General features: G+C 43.4%; 8 protein-coding genes across 9 annotated transcripts; 4 read left to right on the forward strand and 4 right to left on the reverse strand.

Moving 5' to 3' along the window:
• Positions 1-2891: 2891 nt before the first annotated feature.
• On the forward strand, positions 2892-4039 carry BDBG_06788 (acetyltransferase; the record flags this gene model as incomplete). Its single annotated transcript, XM_031722773.1, has 2 exons — positions 2892-3005; positions 3275-4039. The coding sequence occupies 2 exons, from the start codon at positions 2892-2894 to the stop codon at positions 3866-3868; spliced, it is 708 nt and encodes a 235-aa protein (XP_031579632.1). The 3' UTR covers positions 3869-4039.
• A 1496-nt stretch (positions 4040-5535) lies between these two features.
• On the forward strand, positions 5536-7785 carry BDBG_06789 (uncharacterized protein). The gene is made up of 4 exons (XM_002623304.2): positions 5536-5800; positions 5859-6274; positions 6346-6715; positions 6777-7785. The coding sequence occupies exons 1-4, from the start codon at positions 5592-5594 to the stop codon at positions 7024-7026; spliced, it is 1245 nt and encodes a 414-aa protein (XP_002623350.2). The 5' UTR covers positions 5536-5591; the 3' UTR covers positions 7027-7785.
• A 2404-nt stretch (positions 7786-10189) lies between these two features.
• On the reverse strand, positions 10190-10559 carry BDBG_17444 (uncharacterized protein; the record flags this gene model as incomplete). Its single annotated transcript, XM_031725163.1, has 2 exons — positions 10190-10291; positions 10380-10559. The coding sequence occupies 2 exons, from the start codon at positions 10557-10559 to the stop codon at positions 10190-10192; spliced, it is 282 nt and encodes a 93-aa protein (XP_031579633.1).
• Positions 10560-12206: 1647 nt separating this feature from the next.
• BDBG_17445 (uncharacterized protein) lies at positions 12207-12621 on the reverse strand (the record flags this gene model as incomplete). Its single annotated transcript, XM_031725164.1, has 2 exons — positions 12207-12230; positions 12331-12621. The coding sequence occupies 2 exons, from the start codon at positions 12619-12621 to the stop codon at positions 12207-12209; spliced, it is 315 nt and encodes a 104-aa protein (XP_031579634.1).
• A 514-nt stretch (positions 12622-13135) lies between these two features.
• Positions 13136-15384, forward strand: BDBG_06792 (chitin synthase export chaperone). The gene is made up of 3 exons (XM_002623307.2): positions 13136-13711; positions 13798-14369; positions 14435-15384. Exons 1-3 carry the CDS (start codon positions 13471-13473, stop codon positions 14621-14623), a joined length of 1002 nt encoding a protein of 333 aa, XP_002623353.1. The 5' UTR covers positions 13136-13470; the 3' UTR covers positions 14624-15384.
• On the reverse strand, positions 15090-17271 carry BDBG_06793 (uncharacterized protein). The gene is made up of 3 exons (XM_031722774.1): positions 17044-17271; positions 16817-16965; positions 15090-16743 (listed from the first exon to the last, which is right to left on the reverse strand). Exons 1-3 carry the CDS (start codon positions 17083-17085, stop codon positions 15525-15527), a joined length of 1410 nt encoding a protein of 469 aa, XP_031579635.1. The 5' UTR covers positions 17086-17271; the 3' UTR covers positions 15090-15524.
• BDBG_06795 lies at positions 16827-22112 on the forward strand. Of its 2 annotated transcripts, XM_031722775.1 has the most exons (4): positions 18291-18311; positions 18421-19893; positions 20029-21285; positions 21420-22112. In XM_031722775.1, the coding sequence occupies exon 3, from the start codon at positions 20068-20070 to the stop codon at positions 20488-20490; it is 423 nt and encodes a 140-aa protein (XP_031579636.1). In that variant the 5' UTR covers positions 18291-18311; positions 18421-19893; positions 20029-20067; the 3' UTR covers positions 20491-21285; positions 21420-22112. The 2 variants fall into 2 exon arrangements, with proteins under 2 accessions (XP_002623356.1, XP_031579636.1); XM_002623310.2 differs by lacking the exon at positions 21420-22112 and having other exon boundaries at positions 16827-19893; positions 20029-21249.
• BDBG_06794 (acyl-CoA thioesterase) lies at positions 17273-19430 on the reverse strand. The gene is made up of 2 exons (XM_002623309.2): positions 18572-19430; positions 17273-18298 (listed from the first exon to the last, which is right to left on the reverse strand). The coding sequence occupies exons 1-2, from the start codon at positions 18911-18913 to the stop codon at positions 17459-17461; spliced, it is 1182 nt and encodes a 393-aa protein (XP_002623355.1). The 5' UTR covers positions 18914-19430; the 3' UTR covers positions 17273-17458.
• Positions 22113-22146: the final 34 nt, after the last annotated feature.

Raw genomic sequence — 22146 nt, forward strand, 5'->3', positions numbered from 1 at the left:
CTGATTAGAAAAAGATTCAGATATTGAAACTTTCTAATATAAAGTGAACTCAGTTGAAATATGTGATTGATTTACTATTTCAGTTTTATAAGATAATAAAGACAGTCTCAATTACTTGTATATCAATGCTGCAGTCAGTCTGATGAGTGTATAATAGTTTATTTACTCATCTTAAGAAGCAGTTGAATCACTTAAAAAGAAATTCAGTCTGAGATAATGCTATAGTGCAGGCTATTGTTACTATAAGAAATAAACTGATATAGTACTACAGCAAAATGAAACAATCTTTTACAGAGTACTATACTATAGCAGCTCTACTAGATTTCTTCTGTTAAGTTAATATCTACACTTCTCAAGATTGAACAGAGAAGAAATAAGACTTATATATTAAATTAACTCAAGACTACTACAATACTAACTATCAGAGATTTGAATGAGCAGATATTCAAGATATGAAGACAGTGAAATATAATTCTCTAGTAAGTAATGATCTTTGATAATACTTTATATTATATAGAACTATAATACTAACTTTGAAACAGAACTTATATGTATTGATTGCAACTGAAAATCAGGCAAAACTATATACTTATAAAATTGAATTTGACTACTATCTTCAAGATGATTCAATAAATTTACATACTAAATCAATTCTAGAGTTATAAAAAATTGTTGAGAGTATATATTCAACTGTTACACTGATAATGTGTGATATTCTGACAATTTCATTGATAGAGATGAGAATAAAGTAAAAGTTCAACTCAAGTTAAGATATTTATCACTATTATCAGAGACAATTATAAGAAGAAATAATTAAGAAACTCATGATTATAAAACATAGAATTATCAGATAGTTTAATACCTCTGATCACAGTATATCAGAGAAGTGTAGTTTTCATGAGAAAGTGAAGAATAAACTTGTACAAGAATGTATTTAGTTGTTTCATAAGTGTTATTAATAATCATTATCAAATTCTGATTATATAAGCAATCACTGAATGAACTGAATAGAACTGATTTTAATCTTCAGTCTCAGTCTTATTCTGATTTTGAAAGAATGATTATCTTTCACAGTTTATTCTGGAAAATTACTCTCATTTCACTGTTCTTGAATTAAATCTGGTCATTTTTCACATCATTTCTCTCAGAAATGGTTCATTTTCAGATTTTTTTAAGGCTTGATTCTGATGAGACTCACATCAAGAAATGTATGAGATCAGATCAAATGAATCAAATGTGAAATTCATAATTCTGGCGGCCAGTCTAGACCAGATCAAATGAGATCAACGTGAATTCATGATCTCAGTGATCAGCTATCTCATTGATCTGATCTCATACAATTTCTTAGCATGATCTGCTGAGGACTAGTCATAAAAAAACATGTAAAGTGACTATATATCAGATCTTAAATGAAACTATGACTGAAAACAATGAGAAAGTGATCTTATTTGATCTCATTTAGTCTCATTCTTGACATAAAGTTACTATTTTTAGACATTTTAAGGTTTTTTTTAGACTATTTTTAATTTTTTAAAAAGTAACACTTTTTGATAACACTTAAATGAGATTTAAAGTCATTTAAAGTAATAAAAATAATTTAAATTGAGAAGTAAAAATCATGATCTTATTTGAAAAATGTGATAAGAGTAGACAGTAAGTCTCACTGAGATAGTATAAAACTACTATCTAATGTTAAAACTGTGTAATGAAATCAGTTGAATTGATAATGAAACTATCAAAAAATCTGGTTCTGATCTCAGACACAGTCACACGGTCAGTCTAATTATTCATATCATTGATTCACTGTACATTTATTTATAGCACTCTCATTTAAAAAGATCAGTTGATCAGAGAGATACTAAGTAAGTTAAATATATTATTCAGCTTGAAGTTCTTCATTGTATTAAGTGACTATGAGTTCAATCTATATTATAGAACTAATGAATTAGTAGATTCTATATATTAAGTAATATTTAATTATAATATTGATTATCTTCTTTTATATCAAATTCAGTTTCTTCAATACTCTAGATATTAATCATGAGTGAATATCAATATTAAATTCATTCTTCATAAAGCAGACAGTCTTATTGTGATATGCAGTTGAATACATCTTGAAAAAATCCTTCAATTCTGACAAGATATCTAGTGTGATCTTTGACTTTACACTGTGTATTGAATGAGGTTCTCTAGCAGTTTCAAATCAGCAAAGATTTTATTGAATTCAATATATAGTAGTTAGATGACAATCAATGCTTCACACAATCTCAGCGGATATATAATCATTCTTAAGAAGGTGTACAATCTCATTGATAGTGAAATCACAGAGTTGAGGTGGCATATTGATGATAAAGGTAAGAAAGACGCATATTTGGATGATATTTGATTGAAAAAGATGTGTATTGGATGATATTGAATGATTCTAGAGAAATGCAGGTTTTTTGATTTTTTGGTGGTGTTTTGCTACTAATTTTCAGAGGGAGCTGGGAAAATTCTGTTTTCGCAAGTAATATGTCCGCCACAATATGAAAACAGTCTCTTCCTCTTATACTTAACCCCACAAACATTATCATCTCTAAGTTACCGAGCACTCTCGGACTAGCCACGTTGGCAGATATCATTTACCAGCTCCTGAGTGTGCGAAGAGAACGGGCAGGTGATGGCCAGCTTGACAGCAGAATTATTCCTTTCCATCTCTTCATATAGCTACCAAATACCTTGCTATTCATGAAGACTTTGCCTCTACTTGATCCTTTTGATCTATGTGCTCTTTGTCTGTCCATTACGGAGCCGCCTTTCATATAGCAGAATCTAGTTTGCAATAGGCATTGTTACCACAATCGTCCTCACTCCGAGATTCTACAGCAAGTCTCCCAATAATTACACTCAGTATGACTATCGAGATAAGCCCTTTAACCAAGGAGGACATTCCTGCTGTTGTTGAGATTGTCCAAAAGGCCTTTGAGGCTGACCCTTATTTCCTCTGGGTCTTTGATGCGCAAAAGGTGCGTACCCACGTCAATATATAATATGTTCCGACAGCGTGTTGAAAGAGTGATTCGTCGAAAGAAACTTCCCCCAACTGCTCAAACACCACTGGCTCCAGCTCTTTTTCACACGACTCATGCCCCCTACTAGAGAATGATGATATTCCACATCCCAGGAACAGTATTTTGTCTTTAGTACTAACCTTTAATTCAACGGCTTGCGGTCCGCGGGAGATACACTTCTGTCCGCTACTGGGTCGATCCATTTCGCTCTCTTCATTGAACAGTTCTCGAAGGAAAGAAACGCAGCATCCCTCACAGCCCGCTGTTTATGGGGTATCAACAATGGTCTATTCTACGTTGCCAAGGGGGTACCATCATCGAATGGTGATCAAGCAGGGTCTGTCGGACGATCCAAGAAAGATGCAGCTCGCATTATCGGCGTTGCGATGTGGCTTCCTCCCCACCCGCCGTCCGAACGAGAAAGCTGGTACTCGTACTTCCAATCTTGGATCTTAACCTTTCGCCAGATAGCAAACAATATCCTTTTCCGCGGGCACGGTGGTCTGAACGTCAAACGTTACTGGATCTGGAAGGATGCTCAAACTGCTATTCAAAGCGCCATCTGGGATGACCCACGTGGCTATTACTTTTGCAATGTCATTGCAGTTGCGGACGATGCGCGCGGAAAAGGTATTGGAAGAAAACTGGTCGAGATTGTCACGGATAAGGCCGATCGGGAAGGAATGAAGTGCTATTTGGAAAGTTCCAGGGATGTACCGAATTTAGAGATCTATGGCCGAATGGGATTCAAGTTTGCGAAGGAAATGGAGTGTCATGATGGGGAGGAAGTCTGCAAGGTGAGATACATGAACCTCTAGATCAAGCCTTCGTGTTGCCCTCGATGTTCGTGAATATGTTTAATATCCTCCTTTTTTAAGGCTAGGAGCTCGCATATTCCACCACAACATCATGACCCACTGGTTAGATGCTTGCTATCATGTCTTTTATTCGCTAACATTGCTTCCAGCTTTATTGTATGACTCGCGAACCAAAAACCGCGAATTGAACCGATGTAGTTCAAAGTAGGTGGGCGCTGAAGTGGTCAAATAGTTACAACTTCTTTTTCCTTTGAGGGCGAAGAGGCGACTCTTTATCAAAAATGCCTTTTGTATATAGATTCCTACTCTGCACAGTTATCAGCATAAGTGTTCTCCATAGTAGGTGAATGACGTCAATTAAAGCCAACATCCATTAGCTTGAATGCACGTGACTGTTGATGGCCAAGGCGGCCCAGACAGCCTCAACAACATGATATCCAGAGACTAAAGAGATTCCTATGCGACGAAGAGTTTCAAATATTTTGGGTATGAAAACGTCTTCCTTGGTTGATTCTTCTCAAACACGAGCTGTTTGATATCTTGGCACCTGGTTGCGTTTTCAGGGGCTTGCAAAATCGCGCGACGCTTCTCTGACTCGACACCAGAGATCTAACGTTGCCGCGAGTCAGAAAGACAAAGCAAAAAAATCTAATAATTGCTGAATCAGTTCTTCTGGTATCTTATAAACCCCTTTATTGCAAAGAGGTATCCTAAGGACATCTTACTCCCACTTTCGCGACTCTAAGTGTTTGAGAAGCCAGCCCTTGCAGAAACCAGAGCATAAGGGATGGGGGATTTGCAAAACTGATCAGATGACAAAAACTGCTTTTTTCGCCTACCAGAAAATATTTTCACCTCACATTGGGAAGAATTGAGATCTTCTATTGGTGGGTTCAAAAGAAAGTGGCAACAAACAGCATACATCCAGATCCTCAAACCTCTGGAAGGAATGAGTGCGCCAGCCAAAGATGTTATCTCCATTTGAAACCAGCCGTCAGCTTTGCGTAGGCGCCCTAGGCAATGAGACATGGGTTTTTTTTACTCCTTCAGCATTTCATGATGTTTGACTGCTATGGTGGTCTTTTATTCCCCTTATTTGGTCGCTAACAGCAGCTGAATCCGGGGCACCCCTTCTCCTGAGAGGGGACCATTTGTCGTACCGTGCATAACAATACCGGATCCGGTCTTGGGCAACATTTCTATCCCTTCCCCTCGAGTACCTGACTATTCTCTCTTTTCAATGTTTGGAATTTGTTCTTCTTTTCTCACTTCGATACAGGCGGCCTTCAAGCCCCGGAGGAACAATAACAATAATGCCATTATCCTAAGGACGATATCAAAACAGCAATAAACCAGCGGAAGAAAAGAGGTATATAGCGAGGTGGAACCCCCTTGCATCAGTTAACGAAGTCAAATGTCCTTCCGCCCTTCTTCAGTAATATTGTTTTCACACAGGGACTTTAGCCATATTTTGGCTTTTGGCATTGAGTATACGCTATAGACTTGATTTACGAACCGTTTTTCTTCTATCCCAGCTGGGATCTGATTTTGTCGATCTAGTAGGCAGCTGGCCTGTTTACCTCGCTTTACTTACACGCCGTTCCGTGATAATTGGGCAGAAGGGACCGCATACTCATGCCGTTTACCGCCAGTTATCTGCTTTAAACAACGCAGACTCTTTTTTGGTCGATTTCAAGGGCGAAGGTTATCGAAGATCACAACTATGCCTTTGATAGTTGAAAATATGGCTAGTTTGATTGGGTCTATGGCCGATGAGGGAGATACTCTGAGGCAGCTCATATATCCTACAAAGAGATCAAGATCCAATAAGCACAATACATCTCCTCGAGCAACGGGTGTTACCGAGAAGAGGAGACGGAATGAGGTCGTTCGCTTTTTCATGTACCGACAGAGCAGGCAGAGCCATATAAGGTTCGCCAGACTGCAACTTAGCGCACGTGAACCGGAATCAAATACACCCGGCCTCAAGGATAGGGGAGGGACTTGAATCCGAGACTGACAGCGAAGAAAGTCAGGATGATGAGGGCGATTTGGATGGCGAGGGTATCGACACCAGCGGGGATGAGAACGCGGGAGAGGAGGAAGAACAGCCCAAACCTACCACATTCAGTAGCGGAATACCACCTGCCGGCACCAGTCCCATCGAGTCTGTAAAGCCAGGAATCGACTCACCAGTAGCCTTGGTCTCCGGAACCATTAACCCATTACCACCTGCAAACACCAGTCCCAGCGAGACTGAAAAACCAGGAATTGATTCACCAAAAACCTCGGGTTCCGGAACCATTAACCCATCTCCTACAAACTCTGCAAATTCGTCTCCTTCAAAGGGCGGTTTGGATAGTAGTAATCCTACGCATCTCGCAGTTTTAATGACAGGGATAGTAGGTAAGCAAAGACAATCAGCCCACCTTCGGGACTTCCATTCAACTTTCATCTAACATTTTACTTGTAACTAGTTGTTGTCTTTTTTATATTCCTTGCAACCTGCGTAATGATAAGGCCTAAAAAGCAGCGGCATCCCGGAGGGATTTATAGTCGATATCAAGGCCTGCGTCTAAATCTCGGGCTTGCCTCGGGGTATCATAAAGCTCCCGTAATCAAAAATACTAGCATGAAGACCACCGGTAAACCATACTGGGATGTAGAATCAGCTTCGAAAAACCGTATACCCCTTCTGTCAGGTCGAAACTGCACAACACTGAAGAGAAACACACTTCTATATTTCGGAAAGCCCTCACTGGAGCAAAGTCAAGCATCCCTCACATCAAGCCCAGACCTAAATCTCTCGTGTTACGAGGCCACAATTCCGCTTTTGGGCTCCCAAAGGTTGTACCAGTCCATAAGGAATACAACCCCTAGCCAAGGCTCACACTGTCGATTCTCACAGGTCTCCGACTTTGCTTGCAAAGGGCCAAGAAAATGAGCACGCCCAGGATATTCTACCTTCGGGATTCACATCTAAGTTTTCACGGACGAATGCGTCAGCAACGAACACGCACACAAGATCATCGGTACATACACCGAATGCTTTACACTATACACCTAGAGTCGATGAGAGCGATGCGGTAACGGTACTTACAGAAGACACCGAACCTATCCGCTTCAGAAGCACGACGAGTTGGGTGTTGCAGCAATAGGTCAAGAACCAGCATCACGCCCAATTGAACCCGGATAAGCCCAAACGACCACCTAGTGATATGGACTTCTCAATTTCGGAGGATTCCCATGTCCCAACTGGGGTTTAACCAGGCCTTGCAATATGAAATTACGTACACAAGCCTCACTTTTCAAGTTAAAGTTGCCCCTCGGGGCTATGTGGTTCTGGTCTTTTCAAGGTGTAGCTTGAGGGCTCCAGATTCCATGTTTGTATCATCCACCGTCTTCCTACTAGTTACTCATTGGAATTGAAGATGCTGAACGAAAGAGAGAGGATCAGGTCAGATAGTACTTTGTTTGTCCACGCTTCGTTTTCCATCCATCAACACAGCTTATAGCGCAAGAAGCATATGCTTTCGTGATAATTTTCCTCTCCTTGTTTCCTTACTATTCTATTGATTTCGCGTCTATTCCGTTGCCTTTGAACAAAAGTAATGAATTGAGCACACTTCTGTAGCATTAGTATGTATGCACATTACATTTATGTAACTAGCAGCACTCAGACTGAAAATATAGGTTTGCTTTCCCCTTGCACTTGTATTGCAGGGTCCTAAAACAACAGAAACCATACCAGAAATGACTCTGAGCTGCTGTGATTTAGTATTTAAGACCAGTTTAAAGGAGCCTTGATTCACACCTTTAAATTCCCTTTCAGCTCCAACTATACATAAAGTGATGTTTATCTACTTGACAGGGAGATCATATAATCTCCTGTCTACGCCTGCCCAGTCAGCCAAGTGTTATATTGCCGATCTATGTATCGGCTTTTCAAAAAAATAAAAATAAAAAATAAAAATATATATATATATATATATATATATATATATGCAAGTAAACGTCGCAGAAAAGCATAAAAAACTCCGTTTCCCTAGGCCACGGCCCTGAATTGTACCAGTAGTCCTGACTAATTGGACTCTTAATGCAGGAAGCAGGCCTCCGCCCAGGAAGCAGAAAACTTGACCTCGCTAAGTGCGCCACTTGACCTTGTTACATAATCATGACACTGACCTCACACAATACAGTAATAATCAGTTGATAATTGACTTTCAATCTTTCAATTCACTCATTTATTCATTCATTCAGCTCATCAATCAATCAAAAAGCATGTATAGCTGATTCATAATCAATTAAATAAATAGATAAATTCATATAGAATATAAAGAGATATTTTACAGAATTTTAAAATATATTAAGATAAAAATATTTAATAATTAATTTTAAATTGATTTTAAATTGATTATTAATTAATTATAGTAATAAAAATAAATTCAATCTATATATTTAAGTAATTAACAATTGATTGAAAATCAATTAATAATCAATTCAGTGTAAATTATATAAATACTTACTTTATTATTAAATTCAAGAATAATTTCAGTATTAAATTGATTTTAAATTGATTTTAAATTGATTTTGAATTGATTGTAGAATTGATGGTAAATAATTGAGTGGTTTCAAATTACAAGAAAAGATGTATTGAGCGAGGTCAGGTAGTGGCACAGGCCACAATTTGTGTAGGCTACTGGGGCAAAAGAGCTCAATCACCACCAGCGCACTGCTGGTAGAAGGGCCGACCAACCGCGGGACCCCCAACAATTTGCGAGGTCAGCTTACATAACGAGGTCAGGTGGCGCACTTAGCGAGGTCAAGTTTTCTGTATACACGCCTCCGCCAGTGCTTGATGCTGAGATCATTTTGTGTCAATCATAGCCAATGCGCGCTTTCGAGCGAGCGCATCTTTTGTTTCTGATCAGCGTCTTACGGGATAATATGCAGAGGGATGCAAGCCATTTGTCCCCCTTTTCCGCGTTCTCTACGAGGTTGCAAACCCGGAACCCGCGATCAGCAGCCACTTTGGCCTACGCATAATTTATCGTACGATGTTAAATTTAGCAATAAGTGGCCGAGCTCAGGCCCAAAGTATCTGGAACAAGCATGAAGAGCAGGCGAAACAAGCGAAGAATGTCCGTACAAGAACCAAACAAGTTGAAAGGGATGAAGAGGCTTCAAATATCAATAACTAACAACATTAGCTAAGTTACCCCTTTATGCAAAACACAAACTCATATTCTCAACACCGATATATATATAAAAATATACTTCTGGGTATGAATGATATCCGTGATAGCTAATTGCTACACAAGGGAACAATAGAAGGTAATCATTATTATTATTGCAAATTGAACCATCACCAAATGTCAGTTGTCCATCCTTCTCTAAATAACTTATCTGATTGCTACGTTGCAATATTTGAGCAACTCGAAGGAGAATTTCAACGCTCAGGGGAGGGGAAACAACGCCTCCTGATCAGCAAATACTAAGAGCAATGATAGCTAGCCGCATCATTCGGCGTATAATGTAAATAAACGATAGGTTTATTGTCACCTCGGACATACGATTGCCAACCAACTGGCTGAAACGCTATCATATATTTCAATGCTGTCTGGTGGCCTCACTATACCTTTCTTACTACTACGCTTGTAACCGGCGAAGCCATGGAAAATACATATGAAATATTATAGAAATATTATAGATGATATTTGGAATTATCCATTTCTAGGTTTTCAGGAGTAACCAATTATTTGGCCAGCACGATCTAGCTAGACAAGGAAAGGAAGTGAATGAGCAGAATCAGAAATTCCCGCCTAAATTCGCTTCATCAAAACCATATCAGGAAGTAGATTCCAAGACCGCGTCTTTGAAGTCACTAATATAGCAAGTGATATAGCACAGCAGACAGCAGCGAGGTGTGCAAGAATGAAAAACGTTATTGGCGCGTAGGACTGTCCGAGAACAGCAACATCTGTGGTCGATAACATATCACTGGGGGAACAAACAGGAAGCCGCCCCTTCCGTTCTCTCCTCGTGTATTTCAAAAGTTGTTGGCACTCCATTAATGTGATGCCCATCCTTAGCGAAATAAGGTATCATTTGACAGAAGAATCGCCAATCAAGACGTAGCAATTCTTATTAATACTCCACGAGGGTATAAAGCTGAACCATATAGTGCACTTAGATTCATGGTAATATAGGACCCAGATTGAGGCGCCTCGCGTAGAGCGTTGTGCCAGCTCTGCCTGGATACAAGTGACCCCCCCCCCCCCAGCTCGCATCGGCCGGAGCCCCCATTAGTTCAAGGTCTTATTAGACTGTATCAATGTGGGCCAGACTGGTGCTTCTTGCATGCTTGTAACAAAATTTTGGGCCATGAAGAGTAGGGGGGGTATAGATATAGGAGTTATAAGCCTATCAGAGAATATTAGTCACTATACGAGGGAGGGATGGAGAAATGCGTTCCAGTTATTTTTTCTTAAAAGCAGACTCTATAGCTTACCGTTCGAATAGGCACGTTCTGATTACTCAAAAAATGGCTGGCTAGCAAGAGTAATTCGGTGACGTACTGGAGCAAAGAGTCCGGCCGCGCAAATGAGTATGAGGGTGTCTGGATGATAGCAATCGGCCCGCGTTCCGGCTCAACCATGATAAGGAATACTCGCAAGTTAAGATCGGTCATGAGCCGTGCAAATATGCTAGGGATATTGCGGGGGAACAGGGGTTATGGAGAATTTCCAACGTGACAACGTTTGATCACCGACTCCTTGCAACGCCCGAAGGCTAATGCAGTACGAATACATGTGTGGAAATGATGTATTAAGGACAGGGGAGATGCCACCAAAACAGTTATGACGAGTCAATAGGAACGAATGAAGCCAGGTATGTGCTATATGCGGGTCTCCGTCACTTCTCACCCCTTGAAGCGCGAAGAACCAGTCCAAACCACTAAAAACAAGAAACCCAAGAAACTCACAGACCATTTCTCCACCATCCTTTCCCTAGAAAACGCCCCTAGCCGCAAAATAAATAGGGAATTTAAATCCCAGCGAATGACCAGTGGGACTTTGCAGTCCGCGATAACGCCTCATAATGTATACCCAATGATCAAATGGAAAAATAATTGTGTCAACGACTACAAGGAGACCCCTGTTCAGATATTAATATTAACCCTTGTACAATGAAGGTTTATAAGGCATGGGTCAAACAACTCAAAAAGCTTGGGATTATGTAAAAGCTGAGAAGTGTTTCCCGATCGCGTCAAGCAGTCAAGGAAAAGACGAGATAGAAAAGAAATCGAGGTAAAAGGGAAGAGGGAGGCAAGGCAAAATAAAAAGTCGGCCAAGTGCATAATTTAGAAGGAATGAGTCGTACCTGGATAGTTGATTACTGCAATTATTAAAGAACATTCCGGGTAACAGTGTCTCCCTGTCTCGGGACGCATTGGAGGTAATGAGCCGGGTTGGAAAACGGTTGGTCTAATCCTAGCGTTTGCAAAGACGACATTGACCAACGACCACGATAAATCTTTCATGGGGGCTCCCGTCGCATCGGACTCCGCTAGATCCATCAGTCGAAATACGGAAGAAATGGTTTGCTGGATCCCGACAGGCGCTGTAGATGTAAAAGTTTTTGAAGAAGTTGCACATTGCAAGAAGTTCGATAGGCCAAGGGCGAGTTGAAACTTCATAGCTATTAGCAATTTGGAAGTCTCCATAAAGCACAAAAGGGACTTTGTCATACCTAAATTTTCGGAGGGAGAGGAGTGAATTTGTTGCAGTAACAATGCTAGAAGGTATCCTGTAGAAAGTGGGTATTCGAGGACATACCCTTCCCTCTTTGTAGGATCTTATAGAAGCATGAAGGGCAACGGTGCAACCTGGTTACACCTCAAGGTGGTCTCAAAATTCTCCATTGGCAGGAAACAAGAAAGGCAACCTTCACGGAATTGGCCAGGATAAATTAATCAGATTGCTGAAAGTCTATTTAAACAAGGCAATCTGAAGTTTCTGGAGTTTACAAAGAATATCATCTCCCGGTCGATCCAGTGGGGGTTGTCGGCGATCGAGAGGGACGGTGGCTAAAGATTGACGATCCAAGGATATGCCAGGGATGCCACGAGAAAAATGTGGCTGTTTATTTGTATTATTGCACGAATAATAAAAAGAGTTGTACAGCAATCGCGAAGCGGGAAAACCTTGTAGGGCTCCGGATAACACGCATTATTAGCCCCACGGGGAACTGCAATGTACTCTTGCTATCTGGACCGCTTAAAGGCCGGAGAACTCAACACATCGAGTCATATAAAAATAAAGTTCGGCTGAAACCTCTAGGAAGTATTCAATATGTAAAACTTGCGCGAAGGTTTGTTAACGGCACGTCACATCGGCAAATTTAAACCGTAAACGCGAAGAGATTGAAGAATTTGATATGGACGACGATCAAGGGCATACCACATTGAGAACACCTGAAATGGCACAGATCACCATCTGAACAGACAACATCAAGTTGTGCATGCATATCGCTCCACAATGGGTCGGAACACTGGATCCCTCATTTTTCCCACTGTTCTTGTTCCGCGTGGCGTAAATCTCAAACGTGGTTAGAGTTGATTGAAGGTACATTGATGCCTTAAGATTAACTTCGACAGACCGATTAATACAGGCACATAAAAACATTGAAGCAAGCCAAGCGTCCGAACATACTTCTCGGACGGATAATAAATAACAGGGATTGTTTTTCATCCTTGCAGGAGCTATGATATCAAGATGTCCCAGCCTTGAGGGGATCTACAGCTTGCTGACAATGACAAGCCCAAACAAATGGCGTTGTTGGCTGACTAGATTTCTCTAACTTGAGACGCCAGGATCCATACATTTAGTTGTTTGAAGGCTTGGCCATAGTGGCACCGACAGGGTCGGTGTGTGGTCCTTCATTTTTGAAAAAGTCCTTGCGGAAATGAGCTGCACCCGTATTGACCGCAGAAGAGAGCAGCATAATGAAGGTGACAATTAACAGAGCGCAACGAACCCTATCCTGAAGGAACGAGCAGAAATGGTCCGTGATGCCAGACGCGCCAACACGACATCATTCAGCATCTAGGCATCTATCACGAACAGGTTGTTGTAAAGTAGGTAGTGATACGATACTGAAGCGACGCGGAGTCGTTTTAAACTTTAGAGGCACTAGTCCACATTTAGAATAGGTTCTATTTTTGGGGCTCGCTGAGCAAAAGCGCAATATTTGTCAGACCGACCCGTAACTCGCTGCCCCAAAATAGCAATTTCCAACGTCAACCTTGAAACATCGTCCTACCCACGCTAATCGTCTTCCAATTTTCTATCTTAGTCGTTCATTGCCAACGTCCTTTGTTATTATCGACAGGACGGATTCTAGCCGAGCCGTAAAGTCTGTAATCTGGACGCAATGACCCTCTAGGTCTGACCTCTCTTTGCTCTCTATCCTCCTGTGCTGTCACCCCGCTTGCCGTTTCTCCTTGACACCTTTGGCGCCTTCGTTAACGCGAATATACCCTACTGCCTTCTCATTTGACTGAAGTAGCACGCGGGTCGACGATCCGCTCCAAGTAGACAATGGGCTTCGGTGACTTTGATTTCATATGTCGGCAGGCATCGATCCCTCTATGCTCTTTGGTCGGGCCTCCCTCAACGGTGACGAACGGCGCACGGGGCTATCTAGCCAACTGCTACTCCAGGAATATCGAAGTCGCAAATACGATCATCTTTCAGGGAGCTACTGGTGTTGCGCATATTGCTGCTCTGGTAATGACGGTGATCATGGTAATCCATGTACGGTCGAAATTTACGGCTGTGGGTACGTATGAAACTTGCCCGGAAATTGAGAATGGATGATCTAGATGACCATATGATTCTAATACGGATTTGGACTCGTTTTTTTAGGTCGAAAGGAAATTATCACGTTCTTCTACCTTTACATGGCCTTGACGATGTTTTCGCTTGTCCTTGATTCCGGCGCTATTCCCCCTGGAAATGCTGTCTTCCCGTACTTTGCAGCCGTGCAGAACGGTCTAACATCCGCCCTCTGTACTTGCTTGCTCATCAATGGATTTGTGGGATTCCAGCTCTATGAGGATGGGACGACATTATCAGTTTGGCTTCTTCGACTAGCATCCCTGGGAATGTTCTCTGTTTCCTTCGCGATTTCGTTACTAACTTTCAAGGGATGGGCTGGGCTCTCGCCGACGAGAACTGCTGGGTTATTCGTCGTGTTGTATATCCTGAATGCACTTTGCCTGATCATCTATCTACTAATGCAGGTTATTCTTGTCGTGAATACTCTACAAGATCGATGGCCATTGGGCCACATCGCTTTTGGCACATTCTTTTTCCTCATCGGGCAAGTGATTCTATACGTCTTCAGCGAAACCATCTGCGAAAATGTTCAACACTATCTGGATGGCCTTTTCTTTGCAACTATTTGCAATCTTCTAGGAGTTATGATGGTTTATAAGGTACGCGAATCTTGCTCTTTCTTCCCGCCACACGCTATGCCATTGCTGAGCTAACATTTGAATAGTATTGGGACTCCATCACGAAAGAAGATCTTGAATTCTCAGTCGGTGTTAAACAGAATAACTGGGAAGTTAAAGAACTTCTAGAAGATGACCGAAGGGCTACTGTTTACCATGACAACAACTCCGAATACGCCAGCAGCTTGTACCACCAGCGAACGTCCATCTACGGCGGTGTCCCAACGAACTACTGAAGCCATCCAATTGAAACTAATATCTTTGCTATTGTCATATTCTCATAGATTGTCACATTACTCCAGCCCCTCTCTCTAGGAGGATTCCTTTTTATCTTTGTTGCTCTTGGCCGTTCTAGCCTCATTTTCCTACAGGCTTTCTAATTTTCAACGACATCTTAATGCTTGGTGTTCTATTTGGGTTATATTGGCTGCCTCCAATTTTTCTTTTATCTTTTCTCTCCCTCTATATCTTGTTTTTTTCTTTGTTTTCTTTGTTTTATTTTTTATTTTATTTCAACATTTTTGCAAATCCCTTCATGTATCAGCAAGACAAGTCACATATATATTAGTACTTTACTGTTTATCACTCACAGAGACATTTTAATAATCACAGCCCTGCTTTGAAAAATCCACACCTCTTCCCTTTTCCTTTCCTTTATTACTGACTCCCACTCCTGTATGTGGGAACGAAATACCTGCCGAGTCCACATTATATTTCCGAATCAATTGTCCCTAGAATTAGAAGACGCCATCATGTGCAATTTTCCCAAGTTGTTTGCATTTAAATGTTGAAAGTTAGCTAGTCCTATATCATGTATAAAACAAATGCTTTATCGCATACGGAATTTCAGAGCATAGATGGCACAAAAGATGTCTCATTCTTCGTTGAGAACGCGAGATACTCTGATTAGGCATAGCCATGACCGTTGCCTTGATCAGTACCGATGTATAGTAAAACACCCTACTGTAGAAACATAATAATAACCCTTCCCTGGCAATCATTCCCTTTTCCTTATTCAAGTGTATCATTCAATCGTGTATTCCTCGCACCTCGCATAAAAATACAGCATAACGCCCGCTTGAAACAAATTCAACTTCGGAAAGAGTGAGCAAGAAATTTGGACTCCGGAAATCCGTCCTAATCTACAAGAACAACATCATCTTCGCCTTCCACAAACTCTTTCCCTTCATCCTGGCCACGGTTCGACCCAGGGCTGTTGCTTTTTGGGTTACTGGAACTACCGCGACCACCACCAGCGCGGGTAGCTTTCAAGTACCACCCTCGATCGACCCATCCAGTCAGCAGCTCGCAAGCCTGCTGAGCGAGATCATAGAAGGATGGATTTTCCACGGACGAAAACATGCTCATGTGCGCTTTTGTTTCATCATTTGCTTTATCATTCGTGGCCTTTATCCACTTGATCCCCGACATATCGCTATATTTTGCCTTGATGTCACCTTTATTTTCGCCCTCATCAACATCAGCCGGGAGGTTGCAGAATGTTCGCATCTTCGAGCGCAATATATACCGACTGAGATAGGAAGCTGTGGAAGAAGTGTTGCTGCTGCTGCTAGCTGGGACGGCGACTGCCCCCTCCCCTAAACATGTGTAAAAATCTGCACAGCCGATCCCTCGTTCCTGCTGCAGTCTTGCGGTCGCCGATACGCGCCGTCGTAGTTCTTCAGGCCGTGCGAGACACCCAACAAACTCTAAGTGTGAGGTAGCCCAGCTCCAGCCTTCTAAAAATTTATTGCGCTGAGAATATAAAGCAGCTGCTCCACCGGCTGCAACTGCGCCTGCAGCTCCCGCATACATCGCGTAGCGTCCCCAGCGTTGCCAGGACGGCGTGGCAGCAGCATCATCTGTGGAGGAAGTCATGCTAGATGTACTCGTAGCTGGAGGAAGAGCGGATGCGCCGGATCGACTATTTCCGTCGGCTACAGGTGTGCTTCTAGCCATATTTTCACTTTTCTTCGCAGCTCCCCATCCAAATACACCAGCTACCTCTGAAATCGCTCCGTACGCAGCAGTGGCCGTTCTATAATGATTTTCAGCTGTGTATGAGACAACTCCTGGCGCGATACCAAGGAACGGGGTATCGAATGCAAGCAATCCTTGGATGTGAGGAAACATAAAAGCGTTGGCTTCTACAGGCTTGCCCTCCGCCCCTGACCTCTTCGAGGGTGAAATATTTGACGGAGTGGGTAAGAGTTGTTCTGACGCTAGAAGGAGCAAAGTCTCTGCGCCAACAATCCCACCCATCGAATGTCCAACTAAAAAGACATGTACAGACGGGTCGACAGTGGGAGACGGTGCTTCATTTGCGACTTCTATGTCTATAACCGTGTTTTGGAGCCTGTGTACAACTTCACACGTTAGATGCTGTTAATTTCTCCCGGATATCAAGCACAAGCCAATATGGAACGAACCATTCTCGAAATCTAGCCACACACCCGTTTAAATCCCCCTTCGTCTCAAACTTCGGGTACACCGCTACGGTGACCTCTATATTCGGCAGCGCATGGTTGACTAAGGCGCGCAGATGATCAGGGAAGCTTCCAAATGTATCCTCTCCGCCCTATTGACTGCGCTGTTAATATTACCAAAGCTCCTCCCATCCGTAATGCGCGAGGCGGCGGCGCGAGGGGTGGCACACCTTGAAACCGTGGATAAATACCAAAAGAAGGGTTCTCTTCATGATACCCGTGAATCTCGGAACATATTCTTCATGGTTGACGGTCTTGGAAACGGTCCTGAATGAGGCAGAGTTCTACTTCGCAAATGCGGTTGTTATGTTATGGATAGTTGGCCGCCGTCCCCTTCCCAGGCATTTGGCGTCACAAGCAGACAGTTGTCACATGATCTCATAGGGCTGACCCTTCCGTCGACCCTCCCTCGAATCGATTAGGATACAACCAGTCTGAAATTTGAACCAGGAACTAATATCTCAATTGTTAGACTTCGGGAAAGATCCAAAGACTAACAGGAAATGGCATTTGAAAAACATCCAGTCTTCACCATCTAATTTAAATTGAAATATGCAAGTCTAATATAACAGGGAGCAATGGTGTTCAAAGTTTAGGAAACGAAGCTCTTAGCATGCCATCCTGCATCATCGTCGCGACCAGCGTGCCATCAGGGCTCCAAATCTGGGCTTGGAAGAGACCTCGATTCTCTCCTGATCGACTCGTTTGTGCTTCCAGCGCGAACCACTTCTTCCGCGCTGCTTCCTTAGGGGCATCCCAATCTATCATTCTCAATGCCGGCCCATGGGTGTGGAAGATCACGGTATGGCTTAGACTCGCGATATTGGTAATATCATAGACCATGTCGTGAGCCCACGCAATGACAAGTAGCGAACTGCGGTCACTCTGGTATAGATGGGCACAGATATAGAGATTATCGTACTCTCCCGCCTCGTCAGCCTTCCGAATCTCTTCGAGTGTGCCGGCATCTGCTTCGTCTTCGAGGCCAGGTAGCCCCAAGAGCCGATAGAATTGCAGGTGGCGATACCGATCTTTATGGTTTCGAGCATCCACTGATTCATTGTATTCATCCATCGCTACCTTCCTTGACTCAACGCCAGCGAAATGCAATTCTTCACTTATGCGTTCTTCAACCTTGGGGTTCCATGATGCCCTGTCGACGAAGGGCGCCAATGGGTGGTCCTCTATCCTCTTCCCCGCCAGGACGACTTTATATCTCTCCTGGATATCTGCGACTGGTTGATGCTGGAAATTGTACCTCCGCTCTGCCCGTTTAAAACTACAGAGAGCGCTGAAACACACACCTTGGCCTTGTGAAACATCTACGGCGCGAAGGCAGTATGTTGAACCGTCTCTAACATGGCGCACTGAAAATGTGAAGGGGATCCCATCCAACCCTGGGAGCGTGAACGAGCCTGTTATATTCTGAACAGCCATAGTTAGTTACTGCTGTCCTCTTTTTGAAATATAGCGCAAGCTGTTGGATCTGTACAAGTTGGTGATATCTGAGCTGAAATATTATTTGTTCGCCTTCGCGCTGGTTTCAGGTTTGTTTGGCACACACATATTCCTTCCGTCAAACACTTATACTGCACAGGTGCCTTTCAACCTACCTGCCTAGCAGGCGCAGAGCAGTGTCCACAACAACACAGTAAACAAAATAAAAATGGGAACAGGTAAGTAACTTTAGGTCCTTACATGTAAAACGAAACCCTTCCCGACAGTCTTTGATGCAGCATATGCCGACTGGGCGTAAACGTGTCCGCCATACGCAACTTTAAAATCGTCTGGCCGATACGGGGCCATCCGGGCCCGAAACCTCTCAAATCGAAATGATTCCCCATTCTGAGCGCCATTCGCACAGCTGTCGCAAGATCCACCGTTGCCCGTAGCATCTCCGTTCTCATCTAACCTTTCGAGGGCCATCAACTTGACAAATGGATATGCGGGCGGTGCGGAGGGTGCGGCGGGATGTTCTTCATCATCGCTTCTGTCGCTTGCGCTTTGCACAGAGCTGTTTATTGGGGGTGGCCTTGACATGGTTTGAAGAGCATCCTTGTTCTATGGCCAGAGTATGCGTGTGGGCTTGGGGAAGATGTGAGATTGAGAAAGGAATATAAAGTTGAAACGGGACTTCTTATCGAGTGGTTTATGACTGAGCTGGGAGATGAAATGATTCCGCAAAATATGGGCAAAGATATGGGCCCTCCCTTTTCAGCTACAAAAAATTAGCTGCCCGGGAGAAGGCATGTGCGTTGCGAATAGCCCTGTTATCGATACACTCCCCACTTCGAAAGCCTAAAGGATCGATCAAATCCCACCTGTTTTGCCCTTGAAGTCATTCAAAGGATTTGTTATGCGCGGCCATGGCTGATAATAGCCCCCGAAAACTACCAGAGCCTCTGCGAAAAATCCCTGTCGACATCACAACTGAAACCTCACATATCGAAATGCTGAGGTATTCTTGCCGGAAATCTGGAGTCGGCCATATCAATCTGTGGCTTCGGCAGTTCCGGTTGTCGGGCGGGAAAGCTATATAACTGCTCCGTACGGAGTACAGAGTACAGCGTGTTTGTCTTGTTTGTCTCGTCCCAGCTTCTCATACCAAATTAGTACTTACATAGGTGATGTTATTTGATGACTCGAGTGCATTTGGCTTGGCCTGTTTAACTGCCCGCCATTCTGGCGTGCAGCGGCTTCCAGGTTGTCAATGATGTAGACTTATAGGTGATCGCCGCGGTGAAGTCCAAAGGTATCAGTTCGGAGCATTAGTGGTTTCTTGGTAGTTGCCGCTACGATCGTATTTCCCAGGCACCCACGCCCTACGCTACGTACGTAGGAGTTCAACTCTGAGGGGAGCTTGCTGCCTGGCATGCTGTTGAAAACGTCCCCGCGAAGTCTATATAACAAGAAACGTGTTGGACCTCTCTCACGAGAGTGGAATGATCTGAGCGACTCAGGCAGTTGTTGTTTTGAAGTTGTGTTCGCTGTGTCCTTTGATGAACAAGCAGATATTCGAGGTGAGTCTGCAAAGCGGAGAGGGGATAGGGGCTGCGTTGAGCTTAACCATTCCCCCGGGAGCTCATGACGTTCGTGTCTGAATGTCTAGACGCTGTCTCGAGCGGTACATGTGCCCATGCTAATCCTCGCACCAGCCCAACCATCCTATCCATCAAAATTACCATTAAATAACCATGCCCCGCTTCATTGTGGTGGTCCTCCCAGACGCCGACGCCGAGTCTGGCAGGATGCCCACGACCCAGGAGCTTGCAGACATGACCGTATTCAATGAGCAGCTCGTCAAAGCCGGCGTCATGGTCAGCGGAGAGGGTCTGCTCCCCTCCTCACGCGACGGGTACCGCCTTTCATTTTCCACCGCTGCCGACCCCGTTGTCGTCAAGGGGCCCCTTGAGAACCCGGCTCTCAGTGGCTGGTGGGTGATCAAGACCAAGGATGTTGATGAAGCACTCGAGTGGTGCAAGAAGATTCCGTTCAAGTCTGGCGGGGTGGAACTGAGACGCATTGCTGCGGAGGAGGATTTTGGGCCGGAGCTCACTGATGAGCTAAAGGCGCGAGAAGGGGCTATGAGGGAGGAGCTTGCGGGAGGCAAGCCCTAAGGATGGATGCATGCGGACTGGAGTCCGATGGAGGCGCAGGTTTTTATGACTTCGACGATGTTTACTTCAGATTTGACGTTAACACCACCACCCACTCCGGAAGGAAGCCCTCCCAGGAATTTCAATCTTTGGTACTTGTTCCTTTTTATCTTATGCGGTGGAAGTGAAAGGAACTATCTTGACTTGAAGGACTATGCCTGTCAACAGGTAGAGTTCAAAATACTTGAATCAACACTCTGTCGCTCTCTAGCTATAGCTCATTTTGTATGTCTATAGGTTGCACTCTTTTACTCGCACAAATATATGCAAGTTTGATCTCAGCCTCCTTGCTAAGAAGACTGAGCACGTCACTTTTACTCTGGTACATGTACATGATGTGGTGTATATGAGGAGTGGAGGCGCTCCGCGCCGCTGGATACACATATATGCCAATGCCATCCACCGCATCCCACTCCACCCCAATAATCCCAAATCCCACTACAGCTACAGCGAGCTATCTTGACGAAAAAAAGTCCTCTCCTAGCCAAACCATGCCGTGGGACGATCTATCCATCCAGCCGGGCTTCTGAGCAATCGCACCTCCCACCAAACCGTATATCTCATCTCACCCACAAGTGCAGCTGTCAGAAATAGTGTTTGAAAAAGAAAAGCTTCCATTGAGAAGAAACCTACTCCAGATCTCTGTATGAGTTTCTTTTGTTGTTGTCCTCCCGTGTAGGGCTGATGTTTATCCTGTTACCAATGCCATCAGCAAATCTGAGTGTTTCTGTTCTTGTTTTGCGAGAACGCTCTTACGTAGGTTGTTGCTACTACCATGGGGTTCGAGAGCACAAGTTTAACTCTATTTGCTGTGTCTCTTCTCTTTCTCTACATCCCTTTCCCGCTCCCGCTCTCCCTTTGTCTTCTTCTATGAGCTAACTTTATAATAGCTTTGGCCGTGAGTTTTGTTTGATACGAGCCCGCGGTATCGAAGAGTAATCTCGAAGACTGAATTAATTTTTGTAAACTGGGAATTGTGGGCCCTTAATCAATCAATCAATCAATCAATCTATATTGATGTTGTAGTAAAAGGTAAGATTTCCCCCAAGTCTCCCTCCCTCCCTCCCTCCCCCGACATAATCTAAACCAACGATATATATATATTTGAGAAGCCTCCCTGAGCTTTAGTTTACACCCATCACGGTCAACGTGAGCGGGTCCTGTCCCGTGCACGGCCATCCCATACATACATACATACATACATACAGACTCCGTGTGCCTACGTAAAATGCACCAACCAACGAGACAGACAAGATAAGATATCGTCTAATATCTTCTCTCCCCCTCCTCTTTCTTCCCTTTCCCCTCCGTCCATGCCTCGCGCATTAAGCACTGCCTGGCAATTGCATCATGTCGTGCGTGACGATAGAAAGAGGAGAGGGGTAGGGGGGGAAAGGAGCGGAAGTAAAAGAGGGAGGAATGATATATATCAATCAATCAATCAATCAATCAATCAATCAATTAGGGATTGGTGAATGTATACAGAGAGTAAATATTCATAACAATCTTGAAAAAAAAAAGCTTATTCTGTTTATAATTATAACAATTTTCCACTAAATAATAGATTTTCTTTATTCTTATAATCAGTTATATAATTTACTACACTGAAAGTGATAA

Source organism: Blastomyces gilchristii, assembly GCF_000003855.2.
Source record: "Blastomyces gilchristii SLH14081 genomic scaffold supercont1.14, whole genome shotgun sequence".
Classification (NCBI taxonomy): Eukaryota; Fungi; Ascomycota; class Eurotiomycetes; order Onygenales; family Ajellomycetaceae; genus Blastomyces; species Blastomyces gilchristii.

Bases quoted from the DNA above. Each gene is read 5' to 3' on its own strand.
- BDBG_06789 (XM_002623304.2), top strand. From the start codon at position 5,592: ATGCCTTTGATAGTTGAAAATATGGCTAGTTTGATTGGGTCTATGGCC. The intron at 5,801-5,858 runs GTTCGCCAGACT...CCCGGCCTCAAG, and splicing joins AGCAGGCAGAGCCATATAAG to GATAGGGGAGGGACTTGAAT. The intron at 6,275-6,345 runs GTAAGCAAAGAC...ACTTGTAACTAG, and splicing joins TTTAATGACAGGGATAGTAG to TTGTTGTCTTTTTTATATTC.
- BDBG_06792 (XM_002623307.2), top strand. From the start codon at position 13,471: ATGGGCTTCGGTGACTTTGATTTCATATGTCGGCAGGCATCGATCCCT. The intron at 13,712-13,797 runs GTACGTATGAAA...TCGTTTTTTTAG, and splicing joins GTCGAAATTTACGGCTGTGG to GTCGAAAGGAAATTATCACG. The intron at 14,370-14,434 runs GTACGCGAATCT...ACATTTGAATAG, and splicing joins GAGTTATGATGGTTTATAAG to TATTGGGACTCCATCACGAA.
- BDBG_06793 (XM_031722774.1), bottom strand. From the start codon at position 17,085: ATGAAGAGAACCCTTCTTTTGGTATTTATCCACGGTTTCAAG. The intron at 16,966-17,043 runs GTGTGCCACCCC...CGCAGTCAATAG, and splicing joins TATTTATCCACGGTTTCAAG to GGCGGAGAGGATACATTTGG. The intron at 16,744-16,816 runs GTTCGTTCCATA...AGTTGTACACAG, and splicing joins GTGGCTAGATTTCGAGAATG to GCTCCAAAACACGGTTATAG.
- BDBG_06794 (XM_002623309.2), bottom strand. From the start codon at position 18,913: ATGTCAAGGCCACCCCCAATAAACAGCTCTGTGCAAAGCGCAAGCGAC. The intron at 18,299-18,571 runs GTAAGGACCTAA...ATGGCTGTTCAG, and splicing joins GGAAGGGTTTCGTTTTACAT to AATATAACAGGCTCGTTCAC.
- BDBG_06795 (XM_002623310.2), top strand. From the start codon at position 20,068: ATGCCCCGCTTCATTGTGGTGGTCCTCCCAGACGCCGACGCCGAGTCT.